The following is a 21,629-nucleotide window of genomic DNA, read 5'->3' as shown; positions in this document are numbered from 1 at the left end:
CAGGGCACCACATGTTTCCAAAATCCACTATTCTCAACTCTGTCTTCAAATATAAAGCAAGTAACAAGACGGATACGGGGTTTTTAAATACCCAAATGCTTTTTAGATGTTCTCTTCTAGTGTAAGAAGAAATAATTCTAATATAATGAATGCTATAAAATTCTGAGCTTGGAAAAGCAACAAATCAGCAGATTTCCAATATTTTCAGGACCTCCCCGCAGCAGAATATATCTACAAACATATTACTCAATAGCACATTTTCTACATACAATAACTATATATAGTTAATTTTTTATACCTTTTAGAAAAGCTATTATAATATTAAAAATTCTTAGGAACAAACATAAAGTCTAACAGTCATGCATTAATTTTATCTATTGTACCCTGAGATTTAAATATCTACTTATGAAGATTAAAAAAAGAAAGTAATGGCAGAAAATATGAAATTAAAGGCTACTTTATAAATTCCCAAATGGGTGAAAGTCTAATAAATCATTAAAAAATTATTGGATGAGAACAGAAACTATTCAAAGCAAATAGAGAACAGGGAAAAAACATTAATAAACAATATTAAATATGTACCAAATTTAGAAAGTATCTTACCTCCATTGGACTAATAAACTCATTCATGCCTCTGTTGTAGACATAGATCATAGCATCATACAGATGATTTTCCCAGCACATGAGAACTACCTATAAAAAGGAAAAGTTGCTTGGTCCATACAATTCAATAAGTCTAACCAATTATTTTCCTTAAACTTTTAAAAATGAAGATCCTGAATTCTCCTCCCTAATTTTTCTTATTCATTCTCTGAAAAAAATTGAAGTACTCAAAGATAGGCCATGGTAGGAACTGTTGGAGGTTCACTACTGCTCTGAACAATATAATAGTTACTTTAAACAACCTTCATCTATTTTTATTTTGTCTCTATTCTTCCCTTTTCTATATACATTTTACCTTCGGTCAATAGTTTATAAATATTTAGTAAACACCTAGATTTGGGTCCTCTCCTAAACACTGGAGATAAAGTGATGAATAAAACAAACCCAGACCTAGTATTTACCCTTACAGAACTTCTATTCATCTTGGACACTACTAACTAAAAGAAGGGAGGGCCACAAAATGGTATGTGAGTTAAGACTTGGGGAAGACACTCAATTATACAAATAATTCATTTACGATTGTGATAAGTATTATGAAGGAACATGACCTGGTCTGGGATATTCAATTATCATTCTTGAGGAAGCAATATTTAAGCTAGGACCTAAAGAATGTATGTATGTGAGCCAAAAGCATAGGCAGAAACTAGGGACTCTGCAGTCAGAAGCAGTAAGGAGGGTGGTCCCAATGTGGAAAGGAACTTGAAATGATTAAGAATGGAGAGAAATCAAAGTGAGAAAATATTTAAGAAGAATAATAGAGATGACTTAAATATAGAGTACTTCGTATTCTGTTACTATGAGAGTTATTTATACTACAGAGTGCAAAAGAGAGGGCTGGAGTAGAGGAGTACAGGTCGACGAAGGAGAATGATAGAGGTAAGAGAAAAAACTAAAGTGAAGTGTCATTGGGGTAGTTTTTCTAGAGAAAGGCATGTTCTTGGACCTCTTCTCTTCTCTCACTACCCACCCTCTCAGCCAGTGCCATGATCATACATCTTTTTGCTGATGACTAACACATTTACAGCTTCGGCCCTAATCTACTCTCTGAATCATATATCCAACCACTTACTTGCTATCGTCATCTGAATGTCTAGTAGCTATCTCAAAATAAAATGGCAAAATAGAATTTGATTTTGTCTCCTAAACTTAACCCACCCCAGTCTTCCAAACTTCTTAAAGGAATCACTACCTTGTTTCTTTAGCCAAAAAACTAGGCATCATCCTTATATTCTTTCCACTCCCTTGCATCCAATTCATCAGCAAATCAGTTCTACCTCCAAAACATTTCCAAAATCTGGCCATGTCTCTCCATCTCCCTGTTACCATCTCTGGCCAGGACCACTCCCTGGACCAGCTCCTAACTAGTATCCCACCCCTTGACCCCTACCCTTCATTCTGCTATCCCTAAAGTAAACCAGAGTGATGTTGCTTAAAACTTTTTAGTGATTCTAGAACAACATGGAAAAATCCGTACCTTGCCCTGAAAGCTCTACCTCTCACTCTCAACTACATTTCAAATTTATTTGCTTTTTATCTGTTACAAGGTATGTGTGTGTGTGCACCTATGTATATGTACATATGATTTTTTTGGCATTGTTACTTTTACCTACAATAATCTTCTCCTCCAAGATCTTTGCATTACTGATTCCTTCTTGTCATTCATATTCCAGACTCAGTGTTGCTTTCTTAGAAAGGCTTTTATAATCAGCCAGTCTAAAGTAGACCCTCAATTCTCTCCCTACCTGCTTGCCTGTTTGATTTTTAACATAACAGTTGTTTTCAGATATTTCTTATTTATTTACTTGTTTATATTTATTGTCAAACTTTGTTGCTAAGCTCTAAGCCATATAAGAGGATAAACCTTGTCCACGAGGGTCACTGAAGCATCTGCAGAGCCTGACACTCAATAAATGCTCTTTGAATTAATGAACAAATGCTGTGAAAGAATAAAATTTGAAAAATATCAATTGATATAGTAGACATGGAGGTCATTGCTGACTGTGGTGAAAGCAAACTTGAAGAGTTATTAGGATGTAAACAAAAACACAAATAGCAACCTACGCAAGATGCTTTCAAGAAATCTGGCCGTATAACTGGGAAGAGTGAAATGGGGCAGGAACCTAGGGGAACAAGAGGAACAGGACTGATATGGAGGGAAAGGAGACTGAGATTTTTTAAAAACTGTTTTAACATGAAAAAGACTGAAAAATATTTACATAGTATTGAGGAAAAGCTAGAAATGTTGGAAAGAGAAGAAATTAGAAATTTCTCCTATACTGGTCGATAGGTAAATAAAGCTATATTGATAACAAGTTCTCAAATCATCAGACTTATTATTGGACTGTGAAGATTACACCAAATTACTCCTATAATAGGAAGGCATGTATAAAAGGGAATCTGGCTCTACTTTGCAAATTCACAGCCATTTATTTATAAAGAGCTTCCAGAAAGAATAACCATTTTTCCAAACCCTTCATTTCTATGTAATTTTGCATATTAAAAAAAATTTTTTTGTGTTATTCCATCTAAGATCTTTTTAAGTTACTCATATTTTAGCCCAATAGGGCTTAGTGCCTTTGTGCCTTTGCAGGAGTAACATGCTCATTATTAGGACTAATGTGGAACTAAAGAGTTAAACTGTGAAATACCTTAGGCCAGACTACATACTGCTCCTCTTAAGGACTGAAAACTTATTGTGGAGACCTCAGATATACTGGAAGTATATTATCTAACAATGGGCTGGCTGATGACACTGAGACACCCTACAATATTCTTATACTATTTCAAAATATACTATTTCAAAACTCAATGTATGAAAATTATCAACTCTGGACTTAGTAACTAGTTTTTTTTTTTTTAAAGACATCATACTCTTAAAAGTAAAAATATTTTATTATTTATATGAAAGTACTCATAGTTGAATTCACTTTCAGGATGAAAACTGTAGTAGTGAACAAACAGATGAAGAAGGAACAGTCAATAAGCATTTATTGAGCAACTACCAAATATAAACTCTATGATAAGAGTTCTAGGGAATGTCAAAGAAACAGAAAACTGCTGGCTTGCAGGAGTTCATAATCTAGCTTTCATTAAAAAACAGTCCTAAGAAATATATTGACAAATACAAGTATATAAGAAATCTTACCCAAAGTGCTCAATAAGTAATTGGGGCTTACTTACTGAGGCAGATGGCAGATTGAGGCCTGATCAGTCAAGTAAATATAATCAACAAAGGATTGATGTTTATTCCAGAAGTTAGTCTATAAACTCACCTGTTGAATATCTAAGCTGGTGATATCCATATGTACAATGAGGGCTTCCACGTTTTCCATTAACTTTTTATCTTGGAAATGAACAATCAAGTCTTTCATTACCTGGGGTGTGATCCCCACCAGTTTATCACTTAAAATATATGGCTCAAGGCACTCCAAAAACACTCCTTTGGCCACTGAATTCTCACTTAATTTATCATACATCTGGCTAAATAGAAGATCCCTATAAAAGAAAGGAAAAAAAAAATTAGGAACATTCCAAACATTCATTAAATTCAGTCTGCTAAATATATAATCTTTTTCCTATTTCAATTTAGAAGTTTATTAAAAACAGTAACAATATTTGCGCAGAGCTTTATATTGTGAAAACCTTTTTATATACACTATCTTAATTAATTTTCCCAGTACTTCTTTTACAGATAAGAAAATGCTGAAACACCAGAATTTGCTTAACTATTCCTATAGTGTTGGCTATATCACTTATTTCCAGTATTTTAATATTATGAATGATGCCACAATGAACATCTACATATACAGTCTTTCCCATTTAGGCGCCTTAACTCCTTAGTCATTCTACTTTTAGAAATTTATGTCTACCTAAAAGATATGAAATTTTTTTGTAGCACCTGAAATGTGTTTCTAAATTAGATTCAAAAAGTATCAGTACCAATTTATACTGCCACCCGCAATGTATAATATCAATTTCGCCAGATAATTGTGTTTGGTTTTTTTTTTCCTGGATAATTTAATAAGTATAAATTAAACGACATCACTGTTTTTAATTCTGATGACTGGCAAAATTAAATATTTTCCATCATTCCATTTCTGTAGTGTATTGCCTGTTATCATTCACGCATTCATTCATTTCTTTTTTTAATATAAAAACTGTACTAATTCTCTATACGTTAGTATTATTTATTTACTTTACTAAATGTATAATCTCGTTATATGAGTATCATGTTAACCATGAAAAGTGCTAGATGTTTATCCACAGGTATAGTCTTCATGACAAGTTCCACAAAAAAGGCAAGGAAGATTCTGAAAGGAGTAGAATGGGGTCCTGCCTCATTTGAGGTCCTGAAAGGGGACAGATGATAAACAGACTGGCTGCAACTGCACCTGAACCATATGCCACTTTCCAATAAATAGTATTTGCAATATCCTGGTGGGGGGAGGGAATCTATATCCATTAATTTTTATCTCATATCCACAAATGTAAGTAATTTTTGCATCATTTTTACCCTTTGCTTCATATTTATCAGAGTATTTTTCATGTTAGTTTCATTTTAATCCATACTCCATCACATTTTTGTGATTACCAATTACTAGCCAACTGAAAGAAACTGAGATTAATGAAGCTTTACTGTAAGAAATATAGAGTAACAAGGTAACTCTAATGAATTTAAAGAAAATGTATTTGCTAGTCCTTGCACTCTGTAATGTGTTGTTAAAAACAACATGCCAGGGAAGATAATTATATATTTTATTTCAGCATAAAAAGCCCTGGGGAGGAGAATTAAAGAGCTAAAAATTCAGTCAACAGAGCATAAAAGTTGACGAAGAAGGCACTCCTGTGACACATAGCAGCAAACAATGCTGGTGAGATAAATGGCAAAACTACAAGTTTCTTTCTTAACCAGTCAGAAGCTAGAATAAAGAAGCAAGAAAATAAAATTCAGCAACTCCTATCTACATCTCTTCCTTGAAATATAAATAAAACAAAATTCTAAGACATGTTCTGATCATTTCGGGAGAATATTTATTAGAGCATTAGGGAAGGAAGGAGAAAGAAAAGCACATATGAAAAAAGTTTTTAGGTCTTGTGTTTCTTTCTATATTTAAGCATTACACTCCAGTGTGCTGACTTTGTTTACTGGGAAGGCTAAAATCCAAATTGCTGTTTATCACTTCTAGCTTAGCCTCCCTGTAACCAGCAAAACAGAAAATCCATTCTGAATAATAGAGGACCATCGAAGAGGTCTGCTTTCTACATAACTTCACTTTATGTGAATACTCAAAGTATTATTTGGAGTTTATCATTCATAACTTCAAATTGATACAGAAAATGGATAAATTTGCGTGTTATTAATTTTATAATTCAAAAAAAATGCGAAGAATAAAGCTTTGATAATTGCAAATTTAGAGAGTGTCTGAGGGAGCAAGAGCATCAATCCTAACACTTGCCATTCTATACGAACCACATAACCATAACCAAATAAACAAATCCCCACTAGATATAAGTGGCATTTAATAAATCTAAAATTGATTTGGGCTGGTCTCTTTATTTACAGAAGTAAAAGTAAAGTTCAAATGAACTTTATGAAATTATGTTCAAAATGCTCTGTTTTCTGATACAAGCATCGCAATTTGTAAAGATTTCTTTTAAAAAGGCATGGCTTAATTGTGGTGAGGGTTGTAAATATACTAAAAATTACTGAATTGTATACTTTAAAAGGATGAATTTTATGGTATGTGAATTATAGCTGAATATATCTGTTATAAAATTAAAAGGGAATGGCACTTTTCCCCCCAAGCTCTGATGTTTAAGATTTTAACAGGCAGTTGTCAAGAAAACAGTATTCAAAACATGCAGCTCCTCAACCATGCTTGATAACTGAGATCTTTCTGTTTCTCAAACAATTATCCTGATGTTGAATAATGAGACTTAACGAATACCCTGGCTATCAAAAGACTATATCAGGTTCACTTTAGATTTCACAGAAATATTTTTAGTTCATATTTATATATAATTCAAGTAATCTGAATAATGGCTTATCTTTGGATATTTGCTTGTAGTGATACGTGCTCAAAGTGGTCAAGATCATCCATATACAGCACCTATTTTGTTTTTATAACAGCTTTATTGCGAAATCATTCACATATAGTAACACTGTACCTATTTTTAAACAATGTTCAAAATTATAATTATAGTTCAAGTAAACTTTGGATCTATTCTGAAAATAAACTTAAATTATGGCTACTGTTGTATAGGCAAAATGACAAATCATTAAATGTCCTACAAAAAGCCTTGAGACATATCCTTTGTCTAATATTAAAAAATAATACACACTACTAAATTGAAATGAAATTGTGGAACAGAGACAATATTATGAGAATAAAAGCACACATCTTTAAAAATAATTTCCTGTCATTTCCGATTTTAAAGAATTCATACAGAGACTATAAAGCCAAATTTTAACCAAAAAAACCAACATATTGATCAGTATGCCCTACAGAGAAAAAGAAGTGTGGCTCTTGCCATAGTGAAAAGGATTTTACATTATAAAAGAATTCTTAAATATGAATGGGAATACATATATACACTACTTTAATTAATATTACTGCTGGGTATGGGGTTCTATGAATTATGATACAGAGGTAACAGTAACTATAATGTAATGATTAAAATTAATTTCAGAGTTAAAATTAATTTCAGAATATGTATTGTATTTATAATTGGACCCACATAAGAAACAGTATTATAAGAGGGCTGACTATAAAAACAATGTACCCAATCAGAACATATTAATATAAAAAGGAGTCTAGGGGCTAGCACTGAGTATCTACATGATGACCCTAGAAGTGAAAGAAGTTACCTGAAATTGACTTAGTCCCAAATTATGTTTTGTAAGATATATTTGTGTTATGCACAATCTGAATATTCCTTAAAGCAATCTTAATGTCACAGATACTTTGCAAACTTGGGAATATAGAAGAGAAAACCCTAGACGTAAATGGAATCAAATGTCAAAGAAGAGCATAATTTCAACAAGAAGGTGACACAGGTTGTTGTTCTTAACTTTGCCCCTTTTCCATAACAAGAACGACAACTATTCAAGAACAAGACACCATAGAGAGAATTTTAGAACATGGGAGTGAGCCTGAAGCACACCCCTGTTCCGGAGACCAAGACAGACTGCATTAGAAGGGCAAGAGAAGTGGTTACATGCTGACTGCATTTGCCTTTCCCCCAAGCCAATGCAGCACCATGCAGAGAGGTCTTCCCTGAGTCTCTGGTTCCTCCAGTGGAAAAGAGAGACCAAAGACGACAACTAGCAGCTCCTGCCCTGAGCTTGTGGGTCACTTGCAAAAGCCTTTACTCTGATCTTGCACCACAGGAATTGTAGGAGAATCTGCAGAAATCAACCAATGGGAATCTGACTGTAATGGAGAAGGGAGGTGGGGCTTGCAAAAACTGGCTGATGGATCTTGACAGATGGAATTCTTACCTGCAGAGCCCAAGTAGTAATTCCAACCTATGGCTTTGCTCGTCTATAGAACCAAATCAGAAGTGTACTCTGACCAGGGAACTCAGTGGGGTGTATATCTGCCTGATTCAAATCCTCAAATGAAGAGTTTTGCTGGCCCTAGAACTCAGTCTGCCCATACCCAAGCAGGGAGGTGAATCACAGCCCCACCCTCTGTGGAGACTATCTTCAGGGCCTATCTGACCAGAAGGGTTGAAGACAACTCATGGAAGCTGTGTGGACCAGGGGAACTCAAGCCCAGAGGCAGGCTGGAAGAGCTGAAAGTTTGCAGAACAAAATCAGTGGCCCTGTTTGGTCAGGGAACTTGGAGTATGGGTTGGCTTGATTTAAGAAGCGCAGTAAACACAGAGCTTTACTGGCTTTAGAGATTCTTCTCCTCCCCAGGCGGGGACTAATTCATAACCCTGCTCATTGCTGAATACAGCCTTCAGCCTCTCTGACCAGGGAAGCTAACCAGAGCGCATGGGAAGTTGTACAGACCTATATACATTGGCACTTGAACAGAGCACAGCCCATGGCATCTCATCTGCAGAGCAAAACTGGTGGCCTCATCTGACCAAGGAAATCAATACACACTCTGACTTGATTTGGATTCCCAAATAATGAGCTGTACAGGGCCTGGGTCTCACCTTATTCCCTTACCAGAGCAGGAAAACTAATTCATAGTCCTAATTGCTACTGAATACAGTAATCAGTACTGACCAACTAGCAAGCCTGACCAGAGAATCCAGGCAACTGCAGAGCGAATCCTATAGCCTCGCTTGGGTAGGAAACCAAGCCAGCAGTCCTACCTAACTGTTCAGCGAGTGGCATGAACAGTTTATCTCACCCAAGACCAGACCATAATAGCAGGACCCACCTGCCCAAAGATATTATCAGCAGACCCAGAAACCCAAACTGATTGGTGAAGAACTGCCTCTGTCAAAACAAACCTGTAAGGTCTAAAAAAGGAGCCCAATTACTCAAATGCACAGATATCAACATAGGGATCATGAAAAACCAGGTAAACAAAACACTAACAAAGGAAATTTAAAAAGCTCCAATAACTGACCCCAAAGAAATGGAGATCATGAATTGTCAGACAAAGAATTCAAACTAATCCTCCTAAGGAAGTTTAGTGAACTACAATAAACACAGAAAGACAACTAAAAAAATTAGGAAAACAATGCACAAACAAAAAGAGAAGTTTGACAAAGAAACAGCAAATATTATCAAAAAACAAACAAACAAAAAACAGAAATCTTAGAGCTGAAAAATACAATAATTGACCTGAAGAATTCAAGAGTTTCAAAAGTAGAACTGACCACAAAGAAGAAAGAATCGGTGTCCTGGAGAACAGGACATTGGAAATTACCCAGTTAGAGGAGCAGGGAAAAAAAAAAAAGAATGCCTATGGGAATTATAGGACACATAAAAAGAAACAATATTTTGGGAAATCCAGAAAAAGAAGAGAAACAGAAAATATATTTAAAGCAATAATGGTTGAAAACTTCCCCAAACTTGGGGAGAGAAATGGACATCCAGGTCCATGAAGCTCAAAAGACACCAAATAGGTTGAACCCAAATAGGGCTATACCGAAACACATAATAATTACATTGTCAAAAGTCAAAGACAAAGAAAGAGTTTTAAGAGCAGCAAAAAAAAAAAAAAAAGAAAGAAAAGTTATATACAAGAGAACCCCCCATAAGATTACAGGTGTATTTCTCAACAGAAACTTGGTAGGCCACGAGAGAATGGGATAACACATTCAAAATACTGAAAGAAAACAATTGTCAAACTAGAATTCACTTTACATAATGCCCCTGGGCATCCACACAATTTAGAACATCCAAATGTAAAAGTTGTATATTTGTCACCAAATAAAACTTTCTTAATCCAACTTTTAGTTCAAGGCGTTATTTCCACCTTTAAGATTAAATATATTAAATGGAGTTTTAAGGATATTTTTAATAAACTTGAAGATAATCAATGAATCACCTACAGAACCCTGGAATAAATACACAATTTTAAGTTGTAGCAAGAATATTGCTTTAGCTTTGAGTTATATAAAGCTCTCAACTTTAAATGCTTGCTGGGAAGCAATAAGGACAGAAGTGGTTGTATCAGGGAATATGGTTCCAACAACTGAAGAGGGATTAACTGGCATTATTAATTTATTAAATAAATTTCAAGAAGAAGGCTCTGACAATCTGAATGGAGATGATATTAACGAATTACTGGTTGACCACGAATTATCTGATAGTCAATTCAATTAATATCTGAAGTCCATCTTGCTGATGAATACAACAGTGACCTTAAATCAGTTTCATTCACCGTAGAAAATATTACGAAGCTCTTCAATTGGCCACAAAACTGGAAACTGCAATTCTAGATATTGATCCACACATCGAATGAGCCTTAAAATTTTGAAGAGATTTTTTTAACTGTTATAGTGAATACTGAAGAATTTATGAAAACTTAGTGAAAGATGAGGTTGGAAAAAGATCATCCAAAAACATAAACATAAAAAAATGAAGCTAAAGTAGTACTTTCAAATATTTTAAGCAATAAAGATAGTGACTTTGCGTCAATTAAAAAGAGAAGGCTGATTGCTTTAGATTACAGTACAGACATCAACAGTGAATAAAATGTATTTTGGTTTTTCTGAATTTTCATTAGCATTTTATGTGAAAATATGTGAAATAAATATTTTTATGACTTATATTGGCCTATTTCTTTAGTATTTTTTTTCCGTACTGGTAGACTCTTTTTACATGATTTTCTTCAATGTGAAAAAAAAGAAAAAAAGAAACGTGGAACAGGTAATCCACATAAACCCAAGGATGGGTGTAATTATGTGCCCCACACTGGAGCACCTAAATATATAAAGCAAAAACTAACAGGGCTAAAAGGAGAAATAAATAGTAACACAATAATAGTTTGGTAATTTAATATCCCACTCTCAACAATGGATAGATCATCCAGACAAGAGAATCAATAAGTAAACACTATATTTGAACAACACTATAGATCAAATATACTTAAATGTACAGAACGGTCTATCCAACAACAGAATATATATCCTTCTCAAGTGCACATGAAACACTTCCTAGGACAGACCAACTGTTAGGCCACAAAACAAGTCAGCAAATTCAAGAAAACTGAAATTATACCATGTATCTTCCCTGACCACAATGAAACTAAAAATCAATAACAAGAGGAAAATTATGAAATTTATGAACACGTAAAAATTAAACAAAACTTTCATGAACCACCAATGGGTCAAAAAATAAAAGGGGAAATAAAAACTTTTCTTGAGACAAAAGAAAAAGGAAATACAACAATACCAGAACTTGTGTGATACAGGAAAAATAATTCTAAGAGGGATGTTCATAGCAATAAACATCTACATTAAGAAGAAAGATCCTAAACAAACAACCTAACTCTACACCTTAAAGTAGAAAAAGAACAATCTGAGCCCAAAGTTAGCCAAAAAAATAAAGGAAATAATAAAGTTTTGACCAGATATAAGTGAAATATATAACAGGAAAATAATAGAAAAGATTAACCAAACTAAGAGTTGGTTCTTTGAAAAGATACACAAAGCTGACAAACCCTTAGCTATACTAACCAAAAAGAGAAATAACCAAAATTAAAAAATGTTATAAATGAAAAAGGAGATAATACAACTGACACCACAGAAATCAAAATGCTCACAAGAAGCTAGTATGAACAAATATATGCAAACAAACCAGACGACCTGGAGGAAATGAAAAAATTCTTAGAAACATACAACTTACAAAGACTGAATCAGGAGGAAATAGAAAATCTAAATAGACCAATTACTAATAAGAAGATTAAATCGGTAATCAAAATTCCCCCAATGAAGAAAAGTCCAGGACCAGACTGCTTCACTCGTGAATTTTATCCAACATTTAAATAAAAATTAACACCCATCTTTCTCAAATTGTTCCAAAAAATTGAAGAGGAAACACTCCCAAAGTCATTTTATGAGGCCAGCATTATCCAGATACCAAAACCAGAAAAGGACACAAGGGGAAAAAAAAAAATAAACAGACCAATATCCCTGATAAATATAGATGCAAAAAGCCTCAATAAAATACTAGCAAGCTAAATTCAACAGTACATGAACATAACAGAATGATCAAGTGGGATTTATCCCTAGGATGCAAGGATGGTTTACCATATGCAAATCAATCAATGTGATATATTGCAATAGAATAAAGAAAGTATAATATGATTATCTCAATAGACACAGGAAAAGAATTTGACAAAATTCAACATCTATTCATGATAAAAAATCTTAACAAATTAGGCATAGAAGAAACATCCCTACATAACACAGGCCATATATGACAAACCCACAGCTAAAATCATATACTCAGTGGTGAAAGGCTGAAAGCTTTCACTCTAAGATCAGGAACAAGACAGGGGTGCCCGCTCTCACCTCTTCTATTCAACATAGTACTAGTAGTCCTGGCTAGAGAAGTCAGTCAAGAAAAAGAAATAAAAGGTATCAGAATTAGAAAGAAGTAAAATTGTCTCTATTTGCAGATGACATTATTCTATATATTGACTATCCTAAAGACTCAACCAAAAAATAACCTTGGGTCTAATCAATGAATTTAGTAAAGTTGCAGAATACAAAACATACAAAAATCAGTAGGCACTTTATACAATAGTAACGAATTTTCTGAAAACAATGAATTACTTAGGAATAAATTTAACTAAGGAAGTGAAAGATCTATATTTGTGGATTGGAAGAATTAACATTGTTAAAATGTCAATATTACCAAAAGCCATTTATAAATTCAATGCAATCCCTATCAAGATTACAATGGCATTATTTACAAAAGTAGAAAAGCATTCCTAAGATTCATTTGGAACAACAAAGAGCCCAAATAGCCAAAAAATCCTAAGGGCTGGAGGGAAGCAGGAGGAATCATACTTCCTGATTTCAAGCTATTATTGTAAAGCCATATACATCAAATAACATGATATTGCCATAAAAGCAGAACTAAGCCAATGATACAGAATAGAAAGCCCAGAAATAAACCAATATTTGACAAAGGGTCTAAAAACAGTCAATGGAGAAAAGACAGTCTTTTCAAAAACTAGTGCTGGGATAACTGAATATTCACATGTAACAATGAAACAACCCATACCTTACACCACTCACAAAAATTAAAACCGAAATGGACTAAAGGCTTACATGCAAGACCAAAACCATGAACCTCCTAGAAAAAAACATAGGAATAAATAACATGGAAGTGAGTCTTTTTTGGATAATTTTTTGGATATGATATCAAAAGCACAAGCAACAAACCAAAAATAAACAAAACGGTCTACGTGAAACTAAAAAGCTTCTGCATAGCGAAGGAAACCCTCAACAGAGAGAAAAGACAACCTACACAGTGGGAAAAAAATTTTTGTAAGCCAAATGTCTGATAAGGGGTTACAAAAAAATTTTTGTAAGCCAAATGTCTGATAATGCCAAAATATATAAAGAACTCACATACCTCAAAACCAAAACAGCAACTAACCCAATTAAAAAATAGGTAAAGATCCTGAACAGACATGTCTCCAAAGAAGAGATACAAAAGGCCAACAGGTACATGGAACAATGCTAACCATCACTAGTCATTAGGGAAATGCCATTTAAAACCACAATGAATTACCACCTCATGCTTGTTAGAATGGCCATCATCAAAAGGACAAGAGAGAACAAATGCTGGCATGGATGTGGAGAAAAGAAACCCTTGTGCATTGTTGGTGGGGTTGTAAATTGGTACAGCCATGATGGAAAACACTACAGAGACCCTCGAAAAATTAAAAATAGAACTACCACATGACACAGCAATTCCAATTCTGGGAATATGTCCAAAGGAAAGGAAAACGCTAACTCGAAAGGATATCTGTACCTCCATGTTCAAGTAGCATTATTTACAATAACCAAGACATGGTAACAACCTAAGTGTCCATCAATGGATAAATGGATAATGAAGTCGACACACAGACACACACACACAGACAGACAGACAGACAAACAGACACACATACATACACACACACACACACACACACAATGGAATATTATTCAGCCATAAAAAATGAGGAAATCCTACCATTTACGACAACATAGATAAACCCTGAAGGCATTATGCTAAGTGAAATGTCAGACAGAGAAAGAAAAATACCGTATGATCTCACTTATATGTGGACTCTAAAAAACAACAAAAACAACAACAACAACAACAACAACAACAAAAACTCCTAGGAAAAGAGATCAAATTTGTGGTTGCCTGAGGCGGAGGGTTGGAAGGAGGGAGAATTGAAAAAAGGAGGTCAAAAGGTACAAACTTCTAGTTATAAGATAAATAAGTACTAGGGACGTAATGTACAACGTACATAATGACTGTAGATGACTGTAGCTAACACTGCCGTATGATACACAGGAAAAGTTAAGAGAGTAAATCCTAAGAGTTCTCATCACAAGGAGAATTTTTTTTCCTTTTTTCTTCTTTTTACTATATCTGTATGAGACAATGGATGCTAGCTGCACCTACTGTGGTAATCATTTCACAATATATACAAATCAAACCATCATGCTGTATGCCTTAAACTTATACAGTGATATATGTCAATTATTTCTCAATATAAACTGAAGGGAAAATGTCAAAGAAGATGATGGTATAAAGAGAGTCCAGTTCAGGAAGAAAGATACCATGTTGAAATGAAGCTACATTTTTTTATATGAACATATTTGAGAATAACACAAGATATTTCTAAAAGAAAGAACCCATTTTTCTTTTTCCTTATGTAATCCTTCATCTTAAAACTGCTAGGGCCACTTCAACTTTATTTGATACCATTTATAATTATCTCGATTTGAAGAGTTGGGTTGATTCCAGTGCTAATTAGTATTAGAAACATCTCTACAACTTAATTTCCTCACCTGAAAATGAAGATAAAATTACCTCTCTTACACTATAATTATGAGGATTAAATGAAATATGTAAAACTGATCCGTAAACTATTGAGGCTGTTTTTAAAAATACAAGACAAATAACAAGAGAATGTGAAAAGCAGGGTAAAGAGAAAACTAAGTTAAAAGCTAGGGTGAAGTTAGTATATCATGGCTTTTAGCTTTATAAGAAACAGTAATTAACTACACAATTCACTCTCCATCAGCTAATAGTAAACAAGCTGTTCATAAGCTGTAAAAGTATTTCTGGTACTAATACCTGAGGGAAATTTCACCCTTAGGCCCTCATGAAAAAAAGACAATGTGTAACAAAGTAATGTTCTCAGCAACATCCTAACTATGAAGACAACATATTTCAATGAATAATTACATATTACGCTATAGCTAAAATACTGGAATTAATTTCAGCCTCAAGGAAGCAGATGCTATATAGCTCTTTATGACTTAATCAAAGGTCTGACATGGTAAATAACTGCCCTCTTGTTGAACTTTACAGACACTTTCAAAGTATGATCCAACCTTTTATGATTCAGGTTACCTGAATATATCTAAATTCATGAGTCAAGTCAATGTTGTACAGAATTTTAGGAGTATCTGCACTGGGTCCTCAGAGTTATTCTCCACCATCAGAAAGTGGTACAAGACAGTAGTTAAGAACAGGAGCCCAGGATCTAGACTGCCTATATTAGAATGCCACCTCGGAACCTCAAAAGAAGTGTCAGTGAGTTTTGGCAAGTTATTTAATGGTTTCCTGCCTCTGGAAGCTCCTATGTAAAATGAAGATAATAATACCTACTTCACTGTAATAAAATTAAATAAGTTTTTATAAAAATTAGATAAATTAATATAAAGGGCTTAGAACAATACCTGGCATGTAGGGGCTGTTAATATAAGTGTGAAAAATACAGGTTGGTTAATTCATACAGTTATTATTTAAACCAATAAAGCCTAATCAAGGTTTATTTACAATGATTTCTTTTCAACAAAAAGGCTGCATAAATCGACACTGAAAAAGCATAATAATCTTGCCCTTTTTTTGGCTGGTATGAAATACTGTTTTAGTGATGGTTCATGAAAGAGTATATATACAGTACATGAATCATACATTTTTACTTTTAAGATCCTTAAGTAGTATTGCTCTTTTGTTAGCTATGTTCCACTATCCTGCTACACAAACACATAGATGATAAACCTACAGTATCTATTTTTATTTCAAAACTTAATTTTATTAGATAAATGGACTGTAAATTGTAAAAGAATCAAATTTCTGTAAATCAATTTTTTTTAAAACCTATCTAGTCAAATGCACACAATTCATGGCAGTAAATTATAATATAAGCAAGAGGCAACTTGGGTTCAAAATAATTGACTCTGATAGGCAATGTATACTCACTTTCGCTGTAGCAGAAGGCAGTAATCAACTATGACAGGCACCATATCCTGTAGAGAAACCATAGAAAAAGCATTAGCACCATATCTTTGTCTGATGGCCCACTGGTTAGACACAACACATAATGAAAGTGGTCTGCTTCAGATATCGTTAAATTGTTGGGAGAATGTAACTTTATACCATGTTTTTGGTAAACAATTTGGCACAACGTGTTAAAAGTCTTAAAAATGTGAAAACACTTTCACACGTAATTCTATCTGGAAATTTTTCCTAAATACTTTAAAGAAAAAAAATTATAATGCATTAAAGTGTTCACTGTAGCTCTATATAGAAGCAGAAGGAGGAAGAGAGGAGGAAGAAACAAATTAAATATACAGCATGGGAAAACAGTTAATTAAATTCATTATTTAAGTAAAATATTACATAGATAATACAAGTTTATAATAACATTATAATAAACATTAGGTAAAAATATATATTTATCTCACAACTTTCTAAAGAAAATTTGCAAAGAAAAATAAAATACATCAAATTGATAATAGGACATAGTTGGTCCTATTAGTGGCTCAGGTGATTAAGGTTATCCATATTTTGTCACAATCCTCCAAACCAGCTATTTTAAAGTCGATTTAACTTCTCAGTTTTGTAATATTTTGATTACTTTAAATTCATAATGTATAAATAGACTCATATCAAGTGAAGAGCAATCCATAATTTTGGTCTTTTTTAAGAGAAACAGTTTTAGGGAGAAATAGTTCATTACGACTGAAAATTGTCATGTAACCAAGCATCAGATTTCAGCAGTACTCTCTTATTTTCTGCTGGCTACAGAGAAATGGTTTCCTTTAAAAAAAAAAAAAAAAAAAAAATCCTAGTCGGCATGGGTTACTGGCAGAAAAAAAATCCCATCAGGAAGGAGAAGGAACTATGCGAAGAAAATACTACATGCTACCACTGGTTTGACAAAAAGAACAAAACTGAGGAACATTTATTATTTGAGAGAGAAACATCAGAAAAGGCCCTATTAATCTGAAAGGATTATAGAACTATCCCTGACCCATCCATCTGCTTCCGTTAGTCATCAATATTCTTCATGTCTATATTTAAAATCTTAGATTCTTCAAAAACAGGAATGAAAATCAAACATTTGAAAAGTGTTAAAGCTAAAGCCTCAACCCTAAATGAGAATATAGTAGGCCAGATAACCTGGGGTGGGAAAACCTCCCTAGAAACACTGGGGAAAATTTCATAAACATTCTCTAAAATACACAGCTGAGCTCCTAAGAAAGATTAGAGAAATAACAGGGTCTAAAAGTGAAAGGGGAACTGAAAACCAAAGCAATAATCCCTGAGATGTCACTGAGACTGTCCTATAAATTTGTTGGTCACATAACAGCTTGTGTTTTAGTGCCAGAAAGAAGCTGAGGTCTTTAGACCCTTGCAACATGAGGAACTGAAGAAAAGATCTGCCTAAAACCAGGATTCTTAAAAAGCTGCATCTTTGTTAAAAGAAACTAGAAAAAAAAAAATCTGCCTATAGGCAAATAAAGATGACAAGAAAGGCTGTCTGAGCCTGGACTTAGTGGGGGTTAATTTGTACGATCTCAGTATCCATAATCAAGATCCTGCCTGCAGGTGGATTTGGGATTTGAATTCCCACTATCTCCCTAGTATGGGAACAATCAAGACACAGAAATGAACACAAAAATGATCCTGCAAAAGGATACTCTTGAGGCATCTGAAAGAAGCAAATACAGAATCTCTCCAGAGACAGTGCTTAACGCAGGCAAAATAAATCCTGATAAAGCACTAGTAAAAATGTGCTCAAAATAAAAATTTAAAACACCTCATAAAATAATGCACATGAGTGAACATCAGCAGAAACTACAAATAGCAGGTGTAAACTGCTACAACTTCAAATATAATTATCAGGTAGAAGTTATTAAAGTATATCTATAATTATTAAAGATTATTAAGTAAGAAATTAAGTGCCTAGCCTAGTACTAAGGATATACTATAGGAATAATGGAGGGTGAAACCATCAGATTCATACCTTTAGATCACTCTGGTGATTTTATGATGACAGGGTATGGAAAACCCAAGACTGAAGATAGAAGGCTACTACAGTAGTCAAATAAATAGGGAACTAAACTAGGGCAGTGATAGTAGGTATAAAACACAGCAAACAAAATTAAGAAATATTTATAAAGTAAAACTGTAGAGCTTGGTGACAACTTGGTTGTGCATTGGAAGGCATAGGAAGGAGTCTATAATAACTCCTAAATTTCTAATTTAAATGATGATTGAAAGAAGATGTCATAAAATAAGAGATATGAGAGGAGGTGTTAGAAGGAAGAAGGTAAGAGTAGTCCTGGGTATGGTAGATTTGAGGAACATGTTTAGTTAGATGTTGAATAATAAGAAATTGGATATAGTGATCTGAAACATCTGACTTAGAGTTATAGATTTCTAAGTCATGAGAGGAAACAACATATATGAATAAAACTGCCAGTGGTAGGTAAGAGATAAAAATCAGTGAACAGTGGAGTAAATCATGAGGAAGACCAATATTTATGATGTGGTCAGAAGATGGAAAGAAAATCCAACTCAGGAATAGTCACAGAGATTTAAAAATCAGAAGAATACATAGTCCCAGATATCTACAGGATACAGAATTTCAAAAAAGAGTGATTATCACTGATTAAGACCACACTGAAGATGACTAAGATATCAAAAGTGTTCATTGGATTTAGCAATTAAGATATCATTGGTATGTTTAGTAAGAAGGTGCTTTTCTTAATTAGATAGTAAGTACAGTGATGGGTGAGATCCAGCCTGCAGAGAAGTGGTGAATGAAGTATTTGGGCATTTGTGAGGGGGAAAAGAGGGAAAAGGAAAGAGGGAGGAGACTAGAGGAAGAGAGAGGAGAGTGGAAAGAGGGAGGAAGAGAGAGAGAAAATACCAACATATGCATAACGGAAATCAGTGAATAAGGAAGTTAAACCAATGTAACAATGAATAGTTCAAGATATAATTCAAGAAAACTTTCCTGATATAAAAAAGACTTAAATCTACATATTGAAAGAGTACGTCATAAGCCAGAAAAAAAAATAGCCTAGAACGTTTACATGGAGACTCAATGCAGTAGAGTTACCGGATTCCAAAAATTAAGAAATAGCCAGGAAAAGAGATCAATTTTGAAATGGAAGAAAAAAATACGGCTAGCCTCAGATTTTGCCATGGAGGCATTCAATGCCAGAAGATAACAGAGCAATATTTTCAATATCTTTAAGGAAATTTTTCAATATAAAAGCTAGAGACCAACAATTTGAAGATACAACAACTCAAAGAATATTGCTCTCCTGCGCCTTTCTTAAAAAACTGCTTCCACAACCAAGAAATGACCAAGGAAATTACAGCAAAAGCACTGGTGATGAGCATGAATTATATTCAACTATAAAAATAAGCCTAAAACACACTTTGACAATGAGAAAAGATTTATTTTAAGAAAAATTGGAAAGAGAAAGAGAAAAGAAGGTGGGAGACAGAAAAAAATCATTGGCTTCATCTGTAAACTGGCAGTCAAAAGATAGACTTTAAAGCTCACAAGTAAAATTGGAACTAGAAGCATGTTTAACGTTATAAAAATAAATACTAAGATAATGGTTAAAATCTGGTAATGGATGAGGAGTTGAGAAGAAAGAAGAAGAAAAACATGCTAATTTTTATCACAGCAAGGAACATTGTCAAAGGAAATAGAGAATCAAGGGCACTATATAATGCTATAATTATAAAGGTATTCATTGGAATTAAATGTACATTCCTAAATATTAGTAAATGCACAAATAAAAAACAGAGTAAACAAGAAACAAATACAAAGTGATCCAGAAATATTGAAAATAGATAAGCAAACGTACACCATGCAAAAAAGAAAATCAGAGATTGTGATCTTTCTATCAGCTAAAGTAGAATTCAGGCTAAATGGGCAATAAATTAAAAAGTCATAAAAGATAAATTTCCTATTTCTATATGCCAAATTTCTACTAAATTATATAATGCTAATACTCATAAAGCAGAAGATGGGAGAAAAAATGGAAAAAAAGAGCACTATTAACAGGGCACTTTATTTTTCACAGTCCATGAGAAATTGGTTGGATAAAAATGGGCAAGGGTTTAGAATATAATTTCTAAAATCTGATGAATAATAAACTATTTTCTGTGAAAACACACCAAGCATTATATTTTGAGTGCTCATGGAACACTGATGAAAACTGGCCATATATTGAGCCACAAAAAAATCTAAATAAACTCCAAAAAGTAGAATTAGTATATAAAACATTATCTGATCACAACCCAAAAACACTAGAAAATAATCATGCATCAGAAAATAAGATTCTTTCCACTTAAAAGAATAAAAACTTTCTCTAAAACTCTTCAGAGAAGGAAAACCAATCAAGGTTGAAGATTAGATATAAAGACAATAATGAAAGTAATACATATTTAATTGACAGTCTTAAATAAGCCTATAAATCGACATTTTTAGAACACTCCATCCAGCAGCAACAGAATATATATTTTTCTCAAGCACAGAGAACACTTACTAAATTATATATTTTAGGCCATCAAATAAGTTTTAAATTTAAAAAGATTCAAGTCATACAAAGTATGTTCTCTGACCACAATGGAATTAAATTAGAAATTAACAAAAACAAAATGACAGAGATGACATAACTATAGATTCTTCAGATATAAAAAGGGTAATAAAATGTCATAAACAACTTTTGCCAATAAATTTGACAATTTAGATAAAATGTCCAAATTTCTTTAAACATAAAATATACCAAAGCTCACTCAAGAAGAAATAGTTAACACATTAAAGAAATTGCATTTGTAGTTAAAAACATTCCTGCAAAGAAAACTCAAGGCCTTGATATTTTCAATAGTGAATTCTATCAAATATTTAAGGAAGAAACAGCACCAATTCTATACAAACTTCCATAAAATTGTAAAGGAGGGAATAATTCACAACTACTTCTATGAGAACAGCATT

At 33.5% G+C, this 21,629-nt stretch overlaps 1 protein-coding gene across 5 annotated transcripts in view; it reads right to left on the bottom strand.

The window, feature by feature from the left end:
• Positions 1-21,629, bottom strand: part of VPS8 (VPS8, CORVET complex subunit) — a 232,022-nt gene that overhangs the window by 133,594 nt on the left and 76,799 nt on the right. For all 5 annotated transcript variants that reach the window (XR_003044270.1, XM_006925797.2, XM_015599949.2 and 2 more), the window contains 3 exons: positions 16,583-16,629; positions 3,936-4,158; positions 604-693 (listed from right to left, as the gene is read on the bottom strand). Coding sequence is in view for 4 of the 5 variants with exons in the window: in XM_006925797.2 (XP_006925859.1) it covers positions 604-693; positions 3,936-4,158; positions 16,583-16,629 (360 nt within the window). In the remaining variant the exon portion in view is untranslated. The remainder of the gene's footprint in view (positions 1-603; positions 694-3,935; positions 4,159-16,582; positions 16,630-21,629) is intronic.

This window comes from Pteropus alecto, unplaced genomic scaffold, assembly GCF_000325575.1.
Source record: "Pteropus alecto unplaced genomic scaffold, ASM32557v1 scaffold88, whole genome shotgun sequence".
NCBI lineage: Eukaryota > Metazoa > Chordata > Mammalia > Chiroptera > Pteropodidae > Pteropus > Pteropus alecto.
This window is presented reverse-complemented; position numbering and strand designations above follow the sequence as displayed.